Source organism: Megalopta genalis, chromosome 4, assembly GCF_051020955.1.
Source record: "Megalopta genalis isolate 19385.01 chromosome 4, iyMegGena1_principal, whole genome shotgun sequence".
Classification (NCBI taxonomy): domain Eukaryota; kingdom Metazoa; phylum Arthropoda; class Insecta; order Hymenoptera; family Halictidae; genus Megalopta; species Megalopta genalis.
The window spans coordinates 14210669-14236242 of NC_135016.1; the positions used below are offsets into that span (position 1 = coordinate 14210669).

At 37.9% G+C, this 25574-nt stretch overlaps 1 protein-coding gene across 10 annotated transcripts in view; it reads right to left on the minus strand.

Moving 5' to 3' along the window:
- rhea (Talin_middle and talin-RS domain-containing protein rhea) overlaps nucleotides 1–25574 on the minus strand; it is a 156933-nt gene that overhangs the window by 17230 nt on the left and 114129 nt on the right. For 9 of the 10 annotated variants that reach the window (XM_076521331.1, XM_076521330.1, XM_076521329.1 and 6 more), the window contains 10 exons: nucleotides 24986–25387; nucleotides 20636–20906; nucleotides 18884–19387; nucleotides 17195–17289; nucleotides 15258–15346; nucleotides 12270–12728; nucleotides 11138–11170; nucleotides 8286–10099; nucleotides 5312–7214; nucleotides 3893–4639 (listed from right to left, as the gene is read on the minus strand). In XM_076521331.1, coding sequence (XP_076377446.1) covers nucleotides 3893–4639; nucleotides 5312–7214; nucleotides 8286–10099; nucleotides 11138–11170; nucleotides 12270–12728; nucleotides 15258–15346; nucleotides 17195–17289; nucleotides 18884–19387; nucleotides 20636–20906; nucleotides 24986–25387 — 6317 coding nt within the window. The remainder of the gene's footprint in view (nucleotides 1–3892; nucleotides 4640–5311; nucleotides 7215–8285; nucleotides 10100–11137; nucleotides 11171–12269; nucleotides 12729–15257; nucleotides 15347–17194; nucleotides 17290–18883; nucleotides 19388–20635; nucleotides 20907–24985; nucleotides 25388–25574) is intronic. The other variant, XM_076521327.1, reaches the window with a different exon arrangement.

Genomic DNA, 25574 nt, shown 5'->3' on the forward strand with positions numbered 1-25574 from the left:
AGCTTGTGCAGACATATTCAATTGTCTGGTATTTTAGATTTGCTCTATGTCAAACATTAACATTCATTATGTTATTGCAATTGATATTACAAAATTACTTATTAACAGACTGTGGATCTCTGTGCAAAATAAAATGTTTTTGCATCGATTGCAAGACAAATGAGCCAAGCACAATTTCCTTTTCTTCTTCAATAATTTTAATAAGTTGAAATTAGTGCACAGACACATTCTCATCTACTCATTTTTACCATAACAGCATAAAATCCACAGTCTCGTTGGTACTACATTAGAACTCAAAATAACGTTTCTCGATTTCAAAAAAATTTCTAATCATTCTTATTATGAAGACAAGGGATCAACGAATGTAAAATAGAAAATTTGCACGTTGAAGCGGAAAGAAAAAGTTCCGAAAGACGATGATTAGACTGCGCATTTTTATGGAAATTAAAAAGAATCTCCATTAATTTTAACGAACACGAGACAAGTAGACATCTTCTTCTTTCTGTCATACCTTCAGCAAGTATTTTTTGATATTTTCATTCTTTTAAATTTCACTCACCCATTTGTGTCACAAATGCATCAAATCCGCAGTCTAACGATAATTATTAACTAACTCGTCGTCCCCAGGTAATCTCGTATTTTAGCAACGTTAAGATAAATAACCGTGGTTGAAAATTCGACAGAATTCTAAGAGGCCGACATCTTATCGTTTTTAGACACATGCAACCCCTGCGTTGAACCGGCCACAAGATCGACAGAGATCGCGATTTAACCGAGGATCAACGCTTCCGCTACATGAGCAACAGCAAATCGGAAGTTCGCTGAGAGGGTTGGTCGCTCTCGGAGGCTGAGAGCAGACGAATCAGCTCCTCCTCTTGATCGGAGACGAACCACTCGGACTCCGAGCCGCCGACGTCACTCAGAGGCATCAGCTGCTGGTGTAGCTGTTGTTCTAACACCTATCCGAATCGGCCAGACCAATATCGTCAATGAAACACACATTAAAGTCCACCGTACGTGACAAAATCTTTCACTAAGTATTCGATCGTCAATCTCATAATCATCATCATCATCATCATCATCATCATCATCATCATCATCATCATCATAATCATAATCATTATCAGAATCATCATCATCATCATCATCATCATCAACAAGCATAAACAAAGCCGTAGAGTGCTCTATTTACCGATGGAAGCAAACGATCGGTTCTGCCTGGCACAGCCGTCTACAATACGTTCCAATTAAAGGAAACACAGACCGAGTATGTCACACACATGAAAGAAAAGATGGAAAAACCGAACGAAGGAGAAGTGCAAGGTGGACTTTAATAGCGTGAACATGTTTTCACTCGTGGTCGTGGCGATCACGCCGTTTCCAATGGCCGGCAAAACTGGTGAACGTGCCCCGTGTGGAGTGATATCGTCGAACTTGAGCTTTCGTTTCTCTTTTTTTCATTTCGTATTTATTTTATTCGGACATTTTTGCTTCGTTCTATCGTTACAGCGGAACGTGAATGAAGAAGTGTCGGTTAGAGGCAGTAAACAAATCGATCGATTAAAGTCCACCCCAAAAAAAAAGAAGATAAAATAACGGGGGAGAGTCGAGGCCGCGTGGTTAAGTGCGAAATACGGATTTAGTGCGTTAAACGAGAGAGAACAGTGAGACACTGTTAGGTTTTGCGACAAATATCGGGATTTTACGCTTCTTCTCGCGTGGTTCCTCCCTGTTAATGTATAGTCGTGGTTATTGTTAATGTTTAGTCAAGCGTTTCCCAGCCTGTCCATCGGTGCACGATCTTCGGCGATGGTCCTTGATCCTGATAGGGAAAAGTTGCCAGAAATTGTGGACACCCGAATGTGTATTCCACGAATGAATTATTAATATTTATCGTATGCAAGGTCTTACTTTAAATATAATGTCTTTCGTATGTTGATCGAGTGATACAACAGGAGTTTTCATAGTGATCAGTCGCTTTGTAATCTATAAATTAAATTGAAAGAAGTCGTGTCAAAATTAATCCTTTTGTAAACCACATTCACCCTTTTCCGGTCAAAATTAATCGTTTTGTACATTATATTTATTTTTCTCCGCTTCAAATTAATCCATTCTTAAATCATGTTTATCTTTGTAAAGAAAATGAATTTTACTCAATTTCTTGCAAATGAAATTCAATCGTTTGCAAATTAAGTTTGCTCATTTATAATTATTTGTAATGAAAATCGTATGAAATTTACAAATCGAATGGCATTTTAATATAAATGATTATTGGAGATTTATGAAGATTGTTCTACAAGGATTATTTTCTGAACAAGTATATGAAGTTATGTTAAATTTAGAAATTGAATAAAAAACGACCAATTTTGATCTGTGAATGGGTCATATTATTTGCGAAAGGATGAATAAAACCTGCGAGAAGCTTAATTTGATTTGCAGAAATGCGAAGATGGTATACAAAAGGATTAATTTTCAGTGTGAAAGCTGTAGTAAGCATTTTTAATTTGCCACAAACGCATAAAATCAACAGACTAATTAATATCAATTTCGATAATTTGGACAGTTTCAAAATATTCAATACTGTATAAATAAGAAGTTATTAGAAATAGATTATTGGTCTTTGTATATTGGAACAAAATTTCATTCTCTCACCTCACCTATGTTTTTTAAACACGCATTTGGAACATCTTTTTGAGTCTTATTGGCAACTTTCCCCTAAATGTTATACTGATTTCTTCATTGGTCAAGTCTCTTTTTAGACTTTTTTTAATTAATTAATACTGATTTTCAATTGTGAACAATAATTAGATTAAAGAAGCAAAAGGAGACGAAAATCATACTAAAAAAAGATCGAAGATAAAGAAGAAAATTATATTGACGTCTTTAACAGCAATATTCTTCTTTCGTTGCTAAAAATTGCACAATATCTTTAATCTGCATTTGATATTTCTATAGACGTTTCATTTAAAATGGGACCAAGTGCATTTCTAAATTGAAATCTTTCGATATCTTTAAAGATTTGAAACAAATTTTAATCTTTGGAAAATCAATGCAAAAGTGCTGGTACCACGCATGCTTTTTATCTTTTTAAACAGATTTACTAATTGACGAAATTGAAAAAGGCCCTCATTTTGAAATAATGGAATATTTCAAACATTGTTTCACCCATCCATTTCCTATTTTGCAAATATGTTAAAATATTTAGCGTTAAAAGTATTAACACCAAAATTTCCTTGAGCCTCATCTTCCTAAGGAAAGGAAGTTCCGGTAATCGTGTTAACTCGTTTGTCGTCTATACTGTAATAAATTGTTTGTATCATTACTACACTGCGGATCTTATACATTCATAGTAAAAATGAGTAAGAAACAGTAATTAATAGAAAACATTTTCAACTCATGAAAATTATTAATCCTCCATCTTGCAGGAACCACAAAATTTCAATAAACAAATTCCTTAGTTAGGAAGAGATGGAACAACAATAGAACGTTGCTCTGTATTCAAACGAAGGAGGAAACAGAAATAAGCTTAAGAAAAGAAAATAATAAATATGGAACTTCGACGTTACTACAAAGCGTTAATTTATCTTCGAATTGTTGCAATAAACGCAGAAAGTATTCATTTCACACGAAGATCCGCAGTCTAATTATTAGACCCTATCGATCACGTTTTCCTCAAAACCGCGAACACGGTAAGATTATGTTTAGTCACAAACACATGTACCCTCAAGAAAAGCTCCACTTCCTGGTATCTCGACGTTGCCATTCGGTTAGAGGCCGCTTCCACTCAAGCGTCTCAGTGTCAGTTAATACTAAGCCAACAACAGGAGACTCTTCGTCCAACATCGAACGAAGTAACAAAACTTCGAATACAGAAAAACAGGATAATAATTACCTTGGCAGAGTCCTTCAGGTGCGCCATGCTTGGGTCGTTGATGGGCTTGCCACTGGCAGCTTTGGTGGCATGTATGAGATCACCGAGGGCAGAGGCTACGTCTTTCACCGCGTTGATGAGCATCACTTGGGCCTCGGGATTTTGGCTGCCCAAACTAGCAGCACCGTATTTCACAACTTCGGCGAGCTGGACAATCGTCGACACAGCATTCTGTGCAGCCACAGCCAATTGTTCTTGCGAGGAGGCTGCGCCAGCGACGAGCGTTTTAGTGTCCTCCACCAGAGCTTTGGCCGTCTTCAAAATGTTCTCTCTGTGATCGGCAAAGGTGTCGCCCTCGTTCTCCGCGTGCAGTGTTCCAGCAGTGGCGAACATGATCGTGGTGTCCAGGTCTCCGATGATGCCTGACACTGTGCTGGCCGCGTTGATGCAAGCTTGCGTGCCTCGGGAGCCCGCTTGCAACGCGGCTAACACCTGAGACACCTTCTCCGTCACGTTCTTGCTATGTTCTGCCACTTCTCTTTGAGCGTAAGCATCGCCAGGCGATATCTGACAAGTTCCTGCAGCGCGGACTATGTCGGCGCAAGCTCGACCAAGTTCTTGCACACCTGTGCGGAGTCTAGCGGACACGTCAGCGTTGGATGCTGCTGCCGAGGCACCGGAAGTGTCGCGAGCCAATTGCATGTACTTGTGGGAGATGTCCACTGCGAGTGGACCGAGCCTGGCCACGTCGGTGCTCGACTTTGTTGACTGGAATTTGAAGAAATGGGAATTCTGATTTAGTTAGATGTTTCGATATCATTTAGCAAGTTAGCTTGGGTCGATAGAATTCAATTTCTTTCTTGAGTCTTTCTGGTAGAGAGACTCAATAAGATTAACTTACTGGGTGGATTCACATGGAAACTATCAGGTAAAACGTCATCTACTGACTTTGTCAAGAATCTTTTGAGATTAAATATGTGCGAATGAAATTGGCTATGTCTTTTTGTTCATTTATTCATTAATTTCTATATTGCGAAGGAAATGTATTCAACTTATTAATCACAAGAATGTATCTCATAATGATCGTGTCATATAATTATATATTCAGTACCGTGTTGAGTCGGATTTTGGATCCACTAATCCTAAAAGTACCTAATGAGATGAATACATTCTCATTTTTTGTTGCCTTGCGTTTTCTGAAATATTACAGTTTCTTTGCTATAGCAAACTCAAGGACCGTTCCAATGATGTCCTTTAATATTAACCTTGTAACTCAAAACTTGTACAAAGTATTTTTCAATATTTCTGTCCAAAGTGGAACCTTAAACAATTTCACCTAGTAAGCATCATATGCATCGTCTTATTCAACATAAGCACTATGAACTGTGTAGTAGTCAGAAACGATCACGTCCTAAGAGAGTTAAAGTTAGAATTTTTTACCATCTCTTGCGCCAGTCGTGCAATCTCCTTAGCAGCCTCCACCATCCTGGTCTGATAATCCACATAAGAATCAACCGTGTCAATGGTAGACATCCTATGATCTTCCAACCTAACCATAGCCCGCGAGATGGTATCGATTAGTCCAGTGACAATGCCGTTCGATGTAGAAATGGTTTCCAAAGTATTCTGTAATTCTTGCAGCGCGTCTTTCGTGGACTCCACAGTTTCGTCGACCTCTGCGTGCAGTTTAATGGCCTTCGGATTACCGCCAGTCTCCTTAGTCACGCAGACAAGTTGCAGCGCAGATTCAGCGACAGTTTTCGTCTGATCGAGTAGCACCATTTGTTGTTTCGACTGCACCATGTTCGAGGCAGCACCGATGGCTCCGGAGACTAACGGTTCGCAATACAAGGCTACTTGGCTGACAGCGTGACCCACGTTCTCAGCCTCGTATTTAGCAGCTGTTCGCAGAGGCTCCAGTTTTTCCCGCAACTCGCTCGCACTGCTTTCCATCTGATCCGTGAATCCTTGAACAGTGTTCTCTCGTCGTGGTGTCAGTGCCTGTGATACCGCGCTGAGCGAAGCAGCGTCCAGCTCTCTGATTCTAGCAGACAATTTAACAATCGCCGCGTCGCATTCCTTCTGTCCCGGCGCTTTGTCTCTAATCGACGCTACCAAGGACTTAATGGAGTCGCTGACGCTCTTGCTGTGGTTGGCTAGGAGCTGCCAAGTCGGAGGATCTTTGGGACTAACCGCCAAGCTCTTAGCTGCTCGCACCATGGCACAAGAACCATCGATGATGGCCTTTCCTGCGCTGGTAATTGGTTCTTGAGCAGCTCTAGCAGCGATGGAAATCTTTGCAGGTTGGCTGGCAAACTCGGGCGATCCAGCGAAGGTACATAGATTATCAACGGCCTCTAGAAGTGGTTTTGTGGCTTCGCCACACTTGTCCCTGTTAGCCTCGGAATAATTCTGATCGAGTGCCTTGATCTCCTTCACTAGAGCGGATGTGGAGTTGGCAACGTCTTTAGCCGACTGAACGAAGTGTCTCTTAGCGACCGGATTGCTGGTTTTGTTGGAAGCCTCCCGACAAGCGTTGCATAGCGCGCTCGTGTACTTTGCGATCATGGTAGCGGCTGACAGGACCTGTTGCTCGGTGCTGGTTGGGTTTCCAAGACTTTGGCAACCGGTGTGGATGGCTTGCGCGGCTCTCAGGAACTGAGCCTGATCTACGAGTCCTGGTTTCCCCGCAACTGAACTTGGATCGCTCACGCCTGCCAGGTATGCTGCTTGAGCTGCTGCTTCGATCAGGCCACAGATAGATGAAGATACTCCTCGAACAGCCACAGAGAACTGCTCGTGCTCCGACTTCTTAGCGTGATTAGCTATGCCAGTCATTCCATCGCCCAGACTCTTGCTCTTCTCCATAACCGTTTCGAGACACTCGAAGTACGATGCATCGGATATAGGCTCGCTTGGGTTGTCCAGCAGAGATCGCATCGATTGGATATTTCTGATAGCGTTGTCGCATTCGTTTTGACCAGGTGCTGCAGATGTACAGACGTCGACGAGATAGTTGATGGAATCGGTCACTGCTCTGGCAGCAGCAGATAGCTGGTTCTTCGCGTTTGGTGCACTGGGGTCAGCAGCTACCGTTTTAGCAGTCACCAACAACTTGCCCGATGTCATGCTGACGTTCTTCAAGGACACCACCATCTGACTGCGAGTGTCGATCGTTGTTTGACCTGCCATTTCCATTCCAACACCTAACAGATCTCCAAAAGCGTTGGTGAATTGTTTCGAGGAGCTCGCTAGCTGCACTGGAGAGCGCACAGATGAGACTACACTCGAGGAAGCGTCGTTTAGATTTGCGGCTGCGTTGTTCAAGTCGGATTGTAGTTGTCTGCAAATGGAAAATCGATGTCATCTTTTATATATGTATTAATTGGAGTTGGGATTGGAAATTATAAACTTTGAAGCTCAATACTTATATTGCCGATCTTTATGCATTTATGTTTTATATTTTCGTTCGAGAACGAAATTGTTAGACGCTTATCAGGATATCGTGAAATTTTAACAAAATTTTACACTAATACGACTAAAATAGAAGTAGTATTCCGGTTTTGTTTCAAGTGAAGTCTTTTATCTCAGGTGTTTTTTTAAGTTGAGAGAGACATATTTGAAACGGTATTGTGAATACAGGTTCTTGAATGAGAAGTGCGAGCAGTAATGAATATTCTTTTAGTAGTTACCTAACAGTATTTTTTAAATCAAAAATAGATTAAAATATTTTTTAATTAATTGTTCAGTGACGATATCAATTTAATTGGTCAATCAATATGTCTCATCTTGTATAATACAATTTAATATACCTTCATAAGATCATTATTTGAGAAAAACTTATTAATAACTAAAGCATTAATAGATCTACTTATTAGTAGCTAAAATATTAATAGATCTGTTATAATAGTAATCAATAATTTGTATTAAGTGAAACTGCGTTCTGAACTATTTTTATCAGTTACTGCTTCCTTTATACTTTTGTGCAAAACTTGTTTAATGAAAAAGCATAATTATATCAAATTAAAATTGTCTCTAAACTAAATCATTGATTTTATTGAATTGGAATTTGTAAATATTTTTATGTTGCTTGTAGCTACAACAGACTCTTGCAAAATTATCAGTGGATATCTAATACTTTATAAATATTTATTAATGACAATCTTCTTTATACGTAAAATATCTGTTTTCAAACACTGATTCTAAATGCTTGTATTAACATTTCAAATACCGACAGATTTACCAAGCAACCTGTTTCAACCAAATGCTCAGAGTCATTAAAATTTCTCACACAGTATCGGCAAGCAATTCGAATGTATGCCAGTGAACGATAATTGAAATGCGAACCAATGAGGTAACAAACTATCGCGCTGCAAGATAACAATGTCTTTATCGCGGACACTAATAAACTCACCCATAACTCTTGTTGGTTTGCGGGTATTCGTTCATGCCGAGCACCTGCGTCATGTCCTCGATATTCTTGATCGCGTCGTCGACGTCTCTTTGACCAGGCAAGCAGGAGACGCACTTGTTCAAAGAATTCGACACATCTTTAGCGACGGCAGCCAAGTTAGCTTCGTTCTCAGGATTGTCAGGACTTTTCAGGGCTCGCCTCGCCTCTTTGACAAGACGCAGGGACTTCAGGACAACATCGTCCGCTGTCATCAACACCTTCTTCTGCGTTTCAGGTTGATCCGACGTAGCAGCCACGCCTCGAACAGCATAAGTCAGGTCCTTCAATGAGGATGCAGTCTCTCTGGCTGCACTTCCGGTATAATTCTCATTTCCTTGCTTAGCAGCGGATAGAAGTCGGGCCATTGCGAATCCGACGTTCTTCGACGTGGCGCCTAGTCGAAGAGCTGTGGATTCTGTTGTCTCATCTGGCAGAGGTCTCAGAGATGCGGCTTCAACAGCTCTATAAAACTCGGCCAACTCATCCTTGAGGCTGTTGATCAATTCCTCAGCAGCATCCAGCTCCAAACCGCCACAAGCTTCTCTGGCACGAGTTACAGCAGACCTCAAGTCCGTCAAGGAAGCACCCAACTGCTGAGAGGTGTTGTTCAACTGCAACGCCGAGGCCTGGTCGGTGACCGTTGGTAGAACCGCTCTGGCAGCTTTCACTACAGAGTTGCCAGGCTGCAGGAACTGCTCAGACGCGTCGATTAAATTCAATTGTGCCGTGGGATTATCTGGCTGTGCTTGGGCACCTTTCACGCCTGCTACTAGATGTGGTATGTGCTGCATCATGGTTTGGCATTCTGTGGTTAATTCCTTCTGACTAGACGGGTTAGTGTTGTGATGTGCAACTCCTGCTGCGGCAGCTATGCATTGGGTAGCGGTAGAAGCAGCCTGTTTCGCGCAAGCTTCCAATATCGTGATTAATTTCCTTCTCAAAGCCGGAGTGGCTGCTGCGGTGGTCGCTGCTCTGAGTTCTTCTGCAGCCTGCCGCAGTTGGTCCTGCATCTTAGCATCGTGGGGACTGCTGGCGCATTGTCTAGCAGCTTCAACCATCTTTGCAGTAGCGTCAGCCAGCATCTTAGCTGCAGCCAGCAGTCTACACTGCTGCTCAGAGTCAGTCTGCCTCTCAGCTTCACCTTTTATACTCTGGATCAACTGAGCGGTTGCTTGACCAACCACTCTTGCTTGCCTGACCATTTCTCCAGCGTCTCCAGTACTGGCAAATAACTTATCTGTCGCTATCAGTATCGTCTCTACCGCACCCTCTTGTACTGTTTCTTTGGCACGTTCGCCTCTCGTGGCTGTCTTTATGTGGTTCAACAGGTCGTTCAAGGTCCTACTGACTTCAGATGCTGCTGCGCTCAGTTCCTTCAGAAGATTGTCATCGTTGCAGGTCTCGTTGCACACCTCCACCAATCCTTCGACAGCTCTTGTCACTTCCCTAACGGCATTCATCAGTTGCGTCTGACATGCTGGAGACTGCAGCGTAGGTGCGACGACCTTGGCACACGCGACCAACTGCGATGTAGCTAGGGCACATTGTGTGGCAGCGGATATCACACGGTTTTGGGTGGCTGAATCTTCGCAAGTGGCTGCTATGTTCTTCGCTTTCAAAACTAATGCAGCAGTTGAATTAGCTACCGCCTTTGCCAGGGCAAGCAACATATCTTGCAGCTCCCGGTTCGAGTCGTTCTCTTCTCCAATGGTTGTTAACACTTGGTGCGAAGCCTCGCCCACGCGAGATGCTGCGTTCAACAGGCTCTGTCTCGGCTGGAAAATAGATGAGAATAATTAGTTTTGGGGAAACATTGTTGTGGGATAATTCTGGCGTGACCGTAGAAAAATTGAGAAATTTCGAATGCTTCTAAAATCATGAATAATTAAAATATTTTTCTCAGTTGATCATTGTACTCGAGTAGAATTTGGCAAAATATTGCAATGAAGTAACAAAATGCTGTTACTTTTGCCTTTTTCTTGTTTGTTGTCGAACTTTTTACAAGATAAAAAAATAGAACATTAAAGTTATAGAGGGATTCAATACTTTTTCTATCCACACATCATGCACAATGGATAAAGAAATTACAAATTACTACAAACTACAACTGCAAGTGCTGATACAATTAGAGCTTCATTATTAAAATTTAGAGATATATTCTCGACTGTATATATGTTTTTTATCAACGAATTAACAAAATTGGATTTTTTCGAAAGCGTCACACGAGAATGATACCCTATGTATGTTTTAGGTAGATTTTTTTCTAAAAAAAAAAAATTACAATACAAGTGAAGTGTCGTGTGCATACATGATTTTCTACTCTAGAATAAATTACCCTATCGTGTGAAAGTTTGGATACATGTTTTAATAACTAATCCTTAAATAAATTTCCTGTATTAATTATAATATATATACTAAGATAGCTTCCGCAGAACTTTCTTCGGGAGTTTCTTAAAATTTCGATGTCTACCGTTTTCAGATACCTGACATTATAAAAGTCATTATCTCTCGTAGATAGTGCAAATGTACCCAAACTTATGATCTTCTATTCAAAGCACATAAGGAACTTAAGATTCAAATAAACAAATCTTGCAACATTTAGTGAGTAAACGCTTTCTTTGAGCAAAATAATGAACGAGCTAGGATTACTATTGTCTGAAAATCACAACGACGGAATAAAAATAAAGATATGAAAATATCTTTAAGAAGCCATTTCTAGTTGATACTAGGGCATATTATTTCAAATTAAAGTAAAACAGGATTGATGTATTAATGTTCTGTGACTATTTATGAAATTGTTTATCAGTGCTTACGTATTTATCGTAGATAGGCGTTATGTAGAAAGGCTGTACAGAAAGAGTTTAAATTTTCATTTTTGAAATTTTCCTTACTTTCCATTTTAAATAATACCGTATGATATACTATATTTGCGATTGATATTATTTCAAATACTCAAGATACTTAAACGTTGGTTTCACATCTCAAATCTGATTTTAAATACTATACTTATTAATTGAATGTAAATTTGACAGATATTATATTCACGAAACTTATATTCAAAGCACAAAATTTAAAGGTGTACATAAAATTAGAAAATTTTAGCAGAACAACTTAGTCATCTTTAATTGAAATTCATTTCTATTAAAAATGTTGCTGTCTTTTTTATTTGTATATTGTCGAAACATCTAAAGAAATGTATAAAAAGAGCTATTTGATTCTACATAGAGAACATGTGTTCATATTTAAACAAATTAATTATTTGTTTAGATATTGCAAGTATGTTATTCTATTGCATACGATCAGTCACAAAACTATGTTCTACCTTTTCTTAAAAACTGTAAGAGAAACTGAAACACTGCACCATTTAGCAACGTTCATTAATTTTCCAATTCGAATGAAACGAATTTCGAATAAATGAGAATATTTGTAACCATACAGTTAGAAAGAGAAAAATTTTATGAAGATTATTATCATAATTATCATCAACATCGTAGTATTAAAATTCATATACTCTAACATTGGTATTTATTCAGAGATATAACTATTTATTCAAAGTTTCTACTTCACTTTTAAGTGATAAATGTTTTAATTGAATATGTAGCTTCTACTTTTTTCTACATACTCAAAATATGACAAGTATGCAGACTATTGTGGCAGCTCACATTACTTTCGTTTTGCAACTTGATCAAAGCTGAAATTACCGGAAACATTACTTGGAGCTCATATCAATTTGTAGTTCAAACATTTACAAAATGTAATTCAGATACTACCATATCCATTAAAAATGAACTCCAAAGGTTCCTCTATATAAAAGTTAGAGATCAAGAAGAATAAATTCTTTCCATGGTCTCGACTTCAGATTTCTCCATAAATCGCGATGTCAACACTCGAGACTCTAGATAACAAAATACTATAGTTTATCAGCGTTTTGATAAGCGACCATACCTCTTTGGTCTCAGGCTCGGTAGCCTTCAATAAATCGGAGAACGCCGAGCAAAGTTTGCGGGCGGCGTCCAGGAGCCTGTCACCGGAAGTGTCGTCCTCCATAAGGGCGGCGATCATCCGGACGCCCTTCGTCATCTCGGGTAGGTTGTTCGCGATTGTAGTGATCGCTGCGCCCACCGCGGTGTGATCCACGTCGTCGGCCGGACCGGAAGTCAAGGTGACAACCTGCGCGGTCGCGGCGTTCATCGCCGCGATTTGCGAGCCGACATTCTGCTTGTGCGTATCTATGGTCTGTTCGATCCATTTCAAAGAGGCTGGATCCGTCCCGAGCTCGGGCAGCGATGCCTTGCAGGACAGCTCAGTCTCCGCGATATGGATCACCTCGTGACCAGCGGTGATAGTCGATAGTAAGGCACGTTGTGGTTCGGACAGGACGGATGTGACCTTGGTTTGTTGCACCTGGTGTCAATTCAGATTGTCTTTTATGCGAGCAGTTGTGGTCGTCGGTCATAGAACTGTGGGCAGACTGCATATCTTTGCGCAAACTTGTACTTTCGGAAGCTGATTCGCAGAAAGAAATTACAACGAAAGAAATCCTCTGATTTGGAAGTTCTCAGTAGATAAAGTACAATTACATCTGATTTTGAATTTTGTATTTTACATTTTTGTATTTTACTTTCGGAAGCTGATTCGCAGAAAGAAATTACAACGAAAGAAATCCTCTGATTTGGAAGTTCTCAGTAGATAAAGTACAATTACATCTGATTTTGAATTTTGTATTTTACATTTTTGTATTTTACTTTCGGAAGCTGATTCGCAGAAAGAAATTGCAACGAAAGAAATCCTCTGATTTGGAAGTTTTCCGTAGATAAAGTAAAATTACATCTGATTTTGAATTTTCTATTTTACAGTTGGTTTAGTACAAAAGTATAAGTTTGCATAAATATGTGCAATTTACACGATATAACAATACAGTGGCACCTATATCAACACGGACACCTTGCAAACAGAAGATTGTTGGGTAAACAATCTTACTGCTTTCATTTCAGGATAATATTTGAAACATTAAAATTCATTTGAGAAATGGGTGCTGCTGTATTTCGAGGTGGATTACAAATTTGGGATAAGTTTTACTACTTTGTGTTCAAAATTGGACACATTTATCGAGCATGATAAGAAATATTATTCAGTTCAATACTGTTGTTCACACACATTTCATTAGTGAACATAGTATATTTATGTTTTTAGAAACACATAGCGACCTTGAACAATTACTTTTTGGTTTATCTATCCCAATTTTATGATTTACATTATAAGATTGTCCAATCTTTCATGTTATTCATCATGTCCTTCATTCTTTCCTTTAAACATAAATGTTTCTACAAAAAGTTACATTTATTTAATACAGACAGGAATAAAATAATTTAGTAAGTTATTCATTAAAATATATAGATCTGATATTATTAATCGTAAATCCTGTATTAACCAATTGAATCATTGAAAAACCTTAATGTACAAAAGTAATAATATAAAAAAAAGGATAATATACATACGGAATATATAGTTTCAGAATGATCATAAAAGATTAATCAACCTCTAATGAATTTATCTTATAAATACTGTAAAAGTATTATTTTCTCGATAACCAGTGTGAAATAGTTTAAAATACATAGCGAACAAAGCTGTGTGCTACATGAAAAAAAGATCAGCAATACAGACTTCACTGTTTTCATTTCATATAAATCGATATAATAAAAATACCATTGAACATCAGTGATGTCTGCACGTATTTAAAAACCAAAGAAACGTAATAGAATGAAACTAAAACGGAAATCGTTGCGTTTGAGATTGTGTTTCGGTAACCAATTGCACAACAACTGAAAGTTTCATGATTTTGTACCTACTCTGTGTCCGTAATAGAAGGCGCCTAGCATGAAAATAAATTTAACCGTCTATTAGTCGTATGAAAGTTTGCTTCAACTCAGAACGAAATCAACTTATCACTGATTTCTAGAACTTAAATGTATTGCCGATTATATGTATGCTGCGATCGGTTAAAGATGCTCGATCTAAGCTATTACTACAGTGGAAAATACTATAGCTCTTGCTCTTTCGAAGGTCCAGTGTCGCATAGTTTATATACTGTTCCCAAACAAGGTTCAAATCAACATCACTACAGTGAAGCGAAATTAAACAATAGAAAACTGTGCACATTTACAAAATGAACTTTCGCAAAAATGGGTGAAAAATATTTCAAGAAGATCACAATAAATGAAACTTCTTACTTAAGTTACTAAAGTTACTTAAGACTCTCTAATGTATGTACTATCTCTCTAAAAGAAATTATTCTTTTAAATAATAATGAAGTTGTTAGATTATATCGTTCAAAAGTTAGCTTGGTTTGAAATAAATTCTTCAGTGCTAGTCTTTAATACTTGTTAAGTGAGGTGTATAAATACAGAATGATCAAGGGCTTAAGAGTGGAGTTCGTGTTAGAATCCCACAAAATTAAGGTAACTTTTGCGATTTTGTGTTAAGAAACTATAAAACTACTCTTCTTGAAATTTTTAGAGCAATTTGTACTCATCTTCAAGAAATAGGTATTGATTTTTCAGTGATAAAAATGTGTTACAAATGGATATAATTTAAGCGAGAGTTTCATCATAGGAGATGCAAATTAATATACACTGTATGCTACTATTGATTAAAGCAAAAAGAACTTGATCTTTTTTGATTGATAAACCGGGTTCTTCTCTTAAACAAAAGCAATCATCAGCTATCGAGGCCAATTGATTTACAAGTCATCGAATGATGCAGATACTCTGAACCAATGTGCAATAGTTGATAAAATGGTATAACTATGAAATACCAAAGGTATGGTAATTACATGTTTCTGAATGATCTCAAACGAAGACGTTTAACGCCAATTAGCGCGGGACACTGGGATTCAACGTGAGCAAGTGCCTGTAAGTCTCTCATAGCTCTTACCATCGGTGGAGCGTGAGCGATGTTCACCTGGCCGCTGACAGTCGTGTATTGAGCACCGCCCATGTGCCCAGTCTCATATGGTCGAGCCCCTATAAATCGTATCATGCAACTATCCGAGTGGTATTTACAATGATCGATCGTTACGATCGATTGCACGACACCGAGCACGCTCAACAAGAAGCTAGATACCCACTAATCGGCTCCGTGATGCGAAGCAACACATTTAGAAAAGCTCTTCAGGTTCACTGGCGTCTTTTACGCAAGGAACGACGAGACAGACATATACAGTTCGACAAGTTTAAAGAACCGTCGTCAGAGCGGTTCAAACGCTAACACTATTTTTGTTAAGGTAGTCATAAGACATTTTAATCTAACACTATTTTTATCAAAAGGGTCAAAAGACATATATTAAAACTTTAATTGAACACTACTTTTGTCAAAGGGGCTGAAAAACATCTTTTATTAATTCAGAATGATTTTCTAAGTTTAATCATTTTCCCCAACTTTTGAAAATTTTCTCGCGTGATCACTTTTATTCTCTAATTAGTCCATGTAACGGATATTCTATTGCATATACGAAAGATCAGTGTAAATAGAGTCAATAGAAGATGAAATGAACTTCTGTTTCTTGTAGTTGCTTTAAAAAGTTTTAAAGCCGTCTGAAGATTTGCATTCCAATTATCTAGTTTGCTATCTCTGTGTAGAGATCCAGTAATAGGCTTGGATTCGCTGCTCTAGAATTCCTAGATTCCTGCCAATCCCAGGACTCTATAGAGCAAAGCTTCAGGGCAAATCACGGGAGAGAAAGCGACAAAAGAATAGAGATAGAAGTTTATCCATCTCGTTCTTTTTATTTGGGATGTTCTGAGTTGTTTTGTCATGCCTGCTCTAGAGCAATGCTTGAAGGCAAATGACATCAGAAAAAAGATTGGCGATAAACGATAAAAATCTATATATCTGGTATTTTTTGTATTAAACACGTTGTTTTTTTTATATTGATAATATTATAACAGCATCTAGCTCAGTAACGTTTTACTAGAACCGTTTTACGTTCTATATATTTGGTGTCTGGGAAGGTCTGTTCAAGTTTAAATAAACTTGATGTTATACAAAACACTTATCATTTCTATTTATGTATGAAATTCTAATTTTAATCTCTAAATTAATTACTTATAACTTAGTTTAGTGTAGTACACTTCCAAAATATACAACACAAAAATTTTGAATGACTTTAATAACAACACTAATCTGTAAGTTTTCTATACTGCACCCCATAATTTGATTGCCATGGAAATGTCTCTTTCTTCTCACGTTAGTAAGACTAAACAGTGATGTTAATATTTAAAAAATACATTTTCTATTTCATAAGCTTCTTAGTCCATCAGCAATAATTAGAAAAGTTCGAGTTAAACTAAATGAATGAATCAAAATTATTCTATTCAATTGAAAATAGCACAATCGATTTCTACAAATTTCTACTACGATTTTCTTATTTTCTGTTGTTGTTTGCGATGAAACAATACAAAATGTTTGGCCGCTATGCTCCTAACGTAGGATTCCGTTTAAACTTGTCGAACGAGCAGTATAGTATGTACAAAATTGACGAAATCAATAGCTAATGCCGGAGGATTCAAACGTGCAAGGGTTTCTTAGGTTCCCTTTTTGCCTTTCACCATTTCAGGCAATAACCAAATGCAGTGTCTTATGTCGTCTTAGATGAAATAGTGGATAATAAATCTAGTAAATTTTCATTAAAGTCACAAAAATTGGATCATTCATAAACTACTTTACATTAAGGACGAATTAATATCACAATTAATTGGAAATCGATATTGTTATCATCATTAGCGACAATAGAAGTGAGATATCTAAACGACAATTTATAGATACAAGACACTGATTTTGGAGGAACTGCAAAAATATAGGAGATTTCTTACCATCTCCGACTCTCATGACTGCTGGTATAGCCACTGATACAGCTTCTACATTTCCTTTGCCGACGTTGCTTGTTGCGTGTTGCATGAATGTTGCTCTGTTGACAAAATTAAATAGAATTAATGGCCCGAAGAAAAAACAAACATTGGTTTTTATTTCTCCATGATAAACATTACTACTAAATGTCCATTTGATACCGTGTTTAGGTACGAATTTAATGTGTCAATTATCTGCAAGATGTTTTTTACATTTTAACATAAATTATTTGAATCTGTCTATTTTAGAAGCAGCTATAATACATCCTAACGCAACGTATGTGGATTATTTTTTACTATTATTATTTACTATTTACTATATATTGTTAATTTTTATTCGAGTTTGTTCACTTTCCTTGGTATCTTATCAGGAAGGACATTATTTTATAAAACACTATTTCATGCGACTAAAACTATGTGCCCACATTTTATCTGAAACCCTTTGCAGAGGGAGAGGGAGAGATGTTTAAAATGATACGAAGTTACTTGCCTTTCATTTTAATTTAATTGACAAAAGAAAGGAACGAATTAAGGAATAAGCTCAGGAAAGCATGCAGAATGATTTATCTATTCAAAATCTTTCGTAGTCTTAGAGTTCTAAGTAACTTTCTTAATATTTTAAAGGAGAGTATCTGCAACTTCCTCTAAGTTTAAGATCGCCTCAGGCAAGAGAATTCTTTGCTCAAATTACAAATGATTAAAATCAAAGCGGAGAAGTGCCACAAACTAAAATTCATACCGTTTTCTAGCGTCTATATAGCTCCTGTATCTTTGTCTCAAGAACTCCTCCATAATTCGAAGTTACAAAAAACGAAAGCTCGAGAACCATTTAATCAGTTTCTTCGCGTACGACAAAAAGGAACTGACAACTCCAGAGCTCAGTTAGCATCGATAATTGTCCCACATCTTTGCAGGACCGTAGCATAGTGTTCACAGGCCTAAAGCACGTGACGTTATGAAAGTATTGTACTTCGAAACACGATGTTACGTGTTTTCTAAAATAAAATTAGAAATTCTACTGGTTTCATATACAAAATTAAATTAATAAATGCGGCTACAGATGGTGCCATGATAAAAGAATATCGAAAGCTATAAGAATTATGACATTTTGAAAAGTAAACATCAACTTGTCAGTAATTGTTCAAATTTTTAGAAGCAATACAAATATTTCACTTAAGTGAAATAACAAATCAATATAAAGTATGTACTATTTTGTAAAGACGATAAGAAATTTATATAAGAGATGAATAAAGGAACTTAAGAAAAATCAGTTTCTTCAGACTTGTAAACTGGATTATCCTTTAATCCACGAACAATCATTATTAGCACCATTATAGCGGCTATAAATTTGTAAAATACAAGAAGACTAGCATATCAACAAGTATGAATATTGTAACATTACTTTATGTTTACTACAAGACAACCTCTAACCAGTGCAAAAAATTTGTCCTCTTCCTGAAATTTTTACAAAATAATTCACGGAAATGAAAATTTGCACATTTAATCCTGCACTCGTTAGCTCTCTAAAGAATTTTCTGATAACATTTTCCTAGACCCCAGACCTGCACCTACCGTGTTCAATGCACCAAGACGCGCCTGACTGCTTCGTGCAGTCTCAATTAACAAATTAGCACATGAAGCGGAAGCAAAGCTTACTTTAGAGGCGACACGCTGTCCTCAACCATAGTGGAGCCCTCGTCTCCCTCGATGCCGAAGTGATCCTTGGCCTTCTGCTTCTTCAAGATGATGTCGATGTAACCGGAAATCAGCTGTAAAATCTGCTCGGCCTCGGTGGTCTGCACGCTGTAATATTGGTCGGAATAATCGCCGAAGTCGAGGGTGAACGTGTTCGGAGAGGCTCCCCAACGTCGGACAGTGGTCAGCGGCCAGGTCTTCAAGATCTCTTTCGTCTTCTCGTCGAGTCGCAGCACGGAGTCCTTCGTGACGCCGAGCAAACGCGGCACAAGCTTGTTCTTGCCTTTCATCTTTTCTTTAACCAGGAAGAACGTCACGCCGTATGTGCTCAACGACCTTGCCGTTTTCGTGTAAAGGACTTTAGCGTCGAGCTCGGAGACGGCGGCGTGCTTTTTGTGCTCCGCGAAGATCTTCTTCTCGATACCCTTTACCTTCACGTATGATTGGGGCAAGAACTCCTTCAGGCTGTGGGAACGGTTCCATTTCGGGTTAATTTTCATGCTGATACGACGATAGAACATTTTAGTATTTTATGTTTTAATAGTCAGCATTTTAACAAGTTCGCCTAATTAATTTTATAACCGTTGTAGGAAAAGTTGATAAGTCGATTCAGGAGAAGTGATTGAATTTGGAAAATAAATATTTTGAATGAACATTTCACAAAAATATTGTTATATATTTATATAAAACCCTTGGATGCTAAAATTATAAAAATACTTTCGTGAAAATTATTAAATAACTGTTAATGCAAATATTGTGTGATTCAAATTGCAGTCATTTATATTTGTAATTTGTAATAATATCTTTTCTTTACAATTACAAATGCCGCAGGTTCGAAATAAGATATCAATAAACTTTCATTGTATCGTATGTACAAACAATGCAATTTATTTAATAATGATTTTCCAAACATCTTTATGTTTTCTTTAATTTATTTTATGGATTTAAAGTAAAGAATTTTACTTCGTCTGATGATTCTAGTGTTCAACATATTCTTCCATATTAGTTAGTAATTTAAAGTTTCAAATCACTGGAGGACAAAATGATGAGGTACCTCAAGATTTTTGGGTATGAATACACAACAAAATAAGTATAATAATATATGTAATACTACGTGTAATAAAATACGCACAAAATAGTAAAAACCATTAGGGGAATATGAAAATATTGTCTCATTATTTTCATTCTTTCAAATGAGCTAGATTTGTTTTATGTTGCATAGAAATCAGCAGTATAATTATTATGAACAGCCTGTTGTTTACCTTTAGCATTTTTATATTGTTCAATAGTAACTAAAATTAATTTGGATAATTTTGAATAAAAAGAAATTCATGTAACCATGAGATTAATATTCAAAATGCTATATCTAAGCAATTTTTGTTTCAAAATCCTATTACACAATCTCTTGAATAATAAATTATATAATCATAATGAAATATTATAATAAAAAAACGCAATGAATGTAACATAAAAACGTTTAGAAAGGCTCGATTAACCATGAGATTACTATTCAAAGTGAACTACCTAAGTAATTTTTGTTTTTCAAAATTCTATTAAACAATTTTTTGAAAAATAACATTTGACAATAATGATCGAAATATTTTTCAAAAAGCAGTCACAGTTTTAACTATATTCTCTTCTATTTCTCAGACAAACTTGTATTGTTCGTTCGACGTGTAGGTCAGTGTAAAAATGTTTAATTCAGAATCTTACTCGAGAAAGCCCGGTTTATGTTTGTCCTCCTTGTAGTCGCCAAATTGTATCTGACATTGTATCCCGGCGAAAATGCAAGCTTTCTCCTGAGTAACCGGATGCGTGCCGTCTAGAATTGCATCCCTTGCTTGAACGTACAAAAGAGATAATTGCACGGGATCCCGGCTGTCGATATTTTGATCCGAGAAGAAAAACTTCCTCCGCAGCAACACCGTCTCCGACTCGTCTATTCCTTGCTCCCGCAACGTCTTACTGGGATCTATCCAATTCACTATGAAAAGAGATTACGGTTTCTCTCAGTGGATTAGATAAGCAGAGATAGAGGAACACTGGCAAGAATGCAAGTGTATCAAAAAATTATAAACAGGAAGAGCTTCGATCGATGAAAAACAATTTCCAATCACAGAAGACCGTAGGTTTTCGAAGGTTTTAGAACGACCGCAGTCTCGTCGCTATTCTATCGTTACGAATGTTTCAATTACAAGCGATATGATCTTTAACACTAAACGTACCGGCATTGTTTTATACCTAATCTTACCATAGGGGGTCATTTGACCCCTTATGGCGTAAACGTTGATTTTTCGTAAAAAATTCTTTATTTATTAAAGGAAACAGTTTGCAACATCATTTCGTATAAAATTAAACACACATTTTTATTGTTATTGTTGCGCACGGCACAAAATTAAAGCGCCGGAAGTCGTGAGGAGACGACACGCGATTTATTGATTCGGACTCCACAGTCCTTTGGTTTACAATCTTTGGAGCACGGCTCCGTTTGACGTATGATTTGAAGCACGGCTTCGAAAGAACTATAAAATTGAAGCACGGCTTCGTACAGGCGCAAGGGGCGCTAAATTAAACTTGACTGTTCGCGATATCTTTTGAGAATCCCCGTTATCACATTTGCGGCAGTATATATAGACACCTGGCCGATGCTCAAGGAGACGCATCGTCAGGTGTCGAAGGCCGGTCATTGTCTCCTAAGGCAAAAACACCGCACGTATACATTAGGCCGAGGCGAGCGTTTGACGGTCGGGCCAACGCACGTCGATCGTGTTATTGTCCGTTTATTCGACAAAAACGGCGAGACGGCGTACATCGAAAGTCGAACGTGCGTTGACCCGCGGTCCGCGATTCGGCCGGAACAGTTATAAACAAAGCAATCAACTAATTACATTTTTTACATATAATGGGATTCTCCTTCGTACATTTCCCGCAAACAAATTTTTTGCAAACGGAGCAAGTTTGTGTTGTTTTGTTGCCTGCACACAATCTTATTTGACATTTTTTTCGAGATTGTGAGTTATCGTTGAAGCTGCTTGAGATTCCTTCTCGTTGGTTTTCCTTCTCTTCTTCACAAAATCGTAGGTACTCTGTGACAAGCTCGTCTGCCAATTGTAACAGGAAACTCTGCCTTGATAGCTTCAATCCTGTTGTTTCCTGGTAAAGTATCCACGAATTGATTCCAGCGAAATCCAAGATATTGAAGAACACCTGTACAGGCCATCTATTGCACTTTGATTTTACGCTGTACTTTCGCGCCATTTGATCAACTATATCGACGCCAAATTTGGTTTTATTATAGTACGTGATTGTTTCGGGTGTCTTTTTTCTATTGTTCTTGATTTTTACAGTTTTATGTTTGGTACTCGATATTACTACTTTTTTTCGTGGTTTTGATTTATAAATCGTTAGCGTACAGTCATTTGATTTGTATATCATTGTTGAAAGAAGTTTCAAATTATCTTTTGTTGTTTTTGCAAGTGCGGGCAATTCCCTCCTGTTCGCACGCATTGTTCCCACTAACGTTGTCCTTTTCGTCAATAATTTTGTAGCCAGAGATGCAGTCGTAAAAAAGTTGTCGGTTGTAATATTTCTTCTACAGTTGGTGAAAGGTTCAACTAATTTCATTACAACAAATTCGCTGAGTGGTATTGACGTCGGTCTGGTTTCCTCACGTCCTAAATAAGGCATACCGTTGACAACGTATTTGGTTTTTACATCACATGCCAGCCAAAATTTTATACCAAATTTGTCGGGTTTGTTTGGCATGTATTGGGTAAATTTGCACCTAGTTTTTGTCGGAAAGAGTTGCTCATCAATGCTGAGATCCGCGCCTGGCTTATAACAACTCTGGCAATTTTCTATGAATTTCTTCCATACCTCTGAAATGAGAGCAAATTTGTCCACACTCAAACGTTGGATTCGTTGGCTTCTGTCGTCGAACCGCAGAAATCTCAAAATTTCTGAGAAGGTGTTTCTAGTCATTGCTTTTGAAAAAAAGGGAGGTCCCTATTTCGAATTCCACAGGAGGGAAATGGGTAAATTTTTTGCCTGATAGGCGCCACGTGCATATAATACTCCAATGAATGCATATAATTTTTGTATAGGCAGATCCCATGCAGTCTCCAAAACTCGTAAAGCTTCTGCTTCTGTATATTTCTTTATGTTTTCAATAATTGTGTGATCTATTATCACCGAAAATGCAGATGAGACTTTACCAGACATAATATTTCTTTTGGCATATGCCGTTGGTCCTGATGCTTCTCTGAAAGTAAGCGATGGTCTTCCGATTGCCGGTCCTTCTCGGATTCGCTGCCAAACAGTTCCATCAATAGCAGTGACAGTGTCTTCAAAATTCTGTTCACTATCACTTTCAGAATCCGATAAAAATCTTCGGCGCCTCTGTCCTCTATGGAGATTCATAAAATATCCAGTTTCATCGGCAGTCACATCATCATCCTGTGTTTCCTCATTGTCTGCAGAATCACTTCGACTTTCAGTTTGATCATCTTCTGGTATTGAAACTTCTTCACCCGAATTCACTTCACTTATTTGTCGAATTCTTTCCAACTCTCTCACTGACCGTGCGGACATATTGGGGGTTGCAGTGAAACGTAAGTCCAATTGAATGTAACAGAAATTGTCAAGATATAACTAAAACTGATGTTTACTCTGCGACTCTCAATATACGACTGCACTTCTATTTCGTTTGGCTACAGAAAACTCATTGGAGGTTATGTCAAGGTTGTGTCAAGGTTATAAAACTCATTGGAGGGAGTTTTGTGAATCCCTGATAAGAGTATATTCTGTTTACTGTTTACTTACTTACGACACGCATGTCAGGATCCGATAAATGAAAGTCATTTGAGAAGGGTATCTGAATTTAAAACTAAGGTTTCAGTTAGAAAATTGCTGAAAAATACTAAACTTCGTATGGGGTCAAATGACCCCTCATGGTACGTAAGGTAGGTAAAAAATTTTTCGTTAGAAAAAATTAGCTACGAAAAAACGAAAAGCGAGAAATTGAACAATCTGATGACATAAGAATTTACAAAAAGTCAAATGAACGAAAAGAATAACAATGAATGTACAATTTAAAAGCAAATTTTGGAAGGGGTCATTTGACCCCGCTTGGTACGTTTAGTGTTAATTTCCGTGAAATTGAAATGACTGAACTCTAAATTTTAATTTCGTCGGTACATTGCTGGAAGAAAATGGTTGTATTATTAGAGACAGTAATAGATGATATTACGTTTGTTATTACATTATAGATTTGATGTATTTATGACAAAAGAGAGCATAAGAAAGATTAAAAGAACTACGAATGTGTCGATGTAATATTTTTAACTGATTAAAATAATTAAATAATTTGCTTCTGAATTCGATTTGCAAAATCCATTTTGAATACAAAACCGATAACCTATCTGTAACATTGAATTGATTCACTAGATACCATTTAATTTGGCAATTAATATGAATAAAAAGAACAAGAACAATTTCAATCAACGCTCCATTTACCGGAAGCCTATTATGTAATAGGCTTTTCGATGACTACATTGTACGTACAGTGGTGTGCGTAATTATAGGATCACAAAATAGCTTTCACATTGTTACAGATATTCAAACAAAAACCAAGAAGAAAAGACTATATTTGTACAGAGAAAATAAGAAATAGAAATAAATAAATAAATAAATACGATATATCGTTTTCGTTTAAATATCACTAAGAGCATAAAAGTTACTCTTGAGTCCATAATTATTCACACCACCGCAAATAAAGTTCGACAATCTTGTTTCAAACAACAGTTTCGAAAGAAGTTGTCAGATCGCAGTAATCCAGACAATTTGTTGAACCATCGATGCAATTGTCGTCGCTTTCGAACACTGGTACAAGAAATCGTCGACTGTGAAAATCCCCGCTACGAAAGAAGAACAGTCAGAAAACTGCCGGTAGATAAAACGTTAACGGAGAAACGTAACGCGATAGAACTGCCAAACGAAGAAGACAGGTTTCCGCGAAACGAACGGATTAAAGTTCAATCGCGAAATGATTTCCGGTATCGTTACCTTCATCATCGGTCTTCAGTTTCTTCCTGAGCTGGTCCATCTTCGCGTCCCGTTCGCCTTTCTCCTCCTTCTTTCTCTTGAGGGTGAGGGTGCCGAAATTGCCCGGCTTTTGATTCTCGGTCTCCTCGTCGGCCAGCTCCCGCACCAGCGAGTATTCGTCATGATTCGTGATGCCTATCTTCGTGCAAATTACTACCATGAGATTGGCGACGGGTTGACTATCATCCACTAGCAGTGTCTTCAGCGTTCCATCCAGCATGCGCACTCTGAGGGTCCGCAGTTTGCGCCGGTACTCGAGAAGATCGCTGTTCCTCAGAATGTAATAATCGAGATTCCGTCCTGGCTCCAGCCAGACTCCTTTCTTGACGTCCTCGTCGGCAAGGAATAGTCCGTAGTCCTTGGCTGCAACGGGAACGATCGTTATCGGATCAATGGGACCGGAAACAAGAGTGTTGTTCGATTTATTTGTTTAACGCTTTCGCGATGTAATCTTGAGCCGTCTCAAGGTCTCTATTAAATGGCCGTTAATGCAAGCTAAAGCCTAAGTGTTCAGCTGAATACGGGAAACGTAGTTCTAAGTCGTATCAAA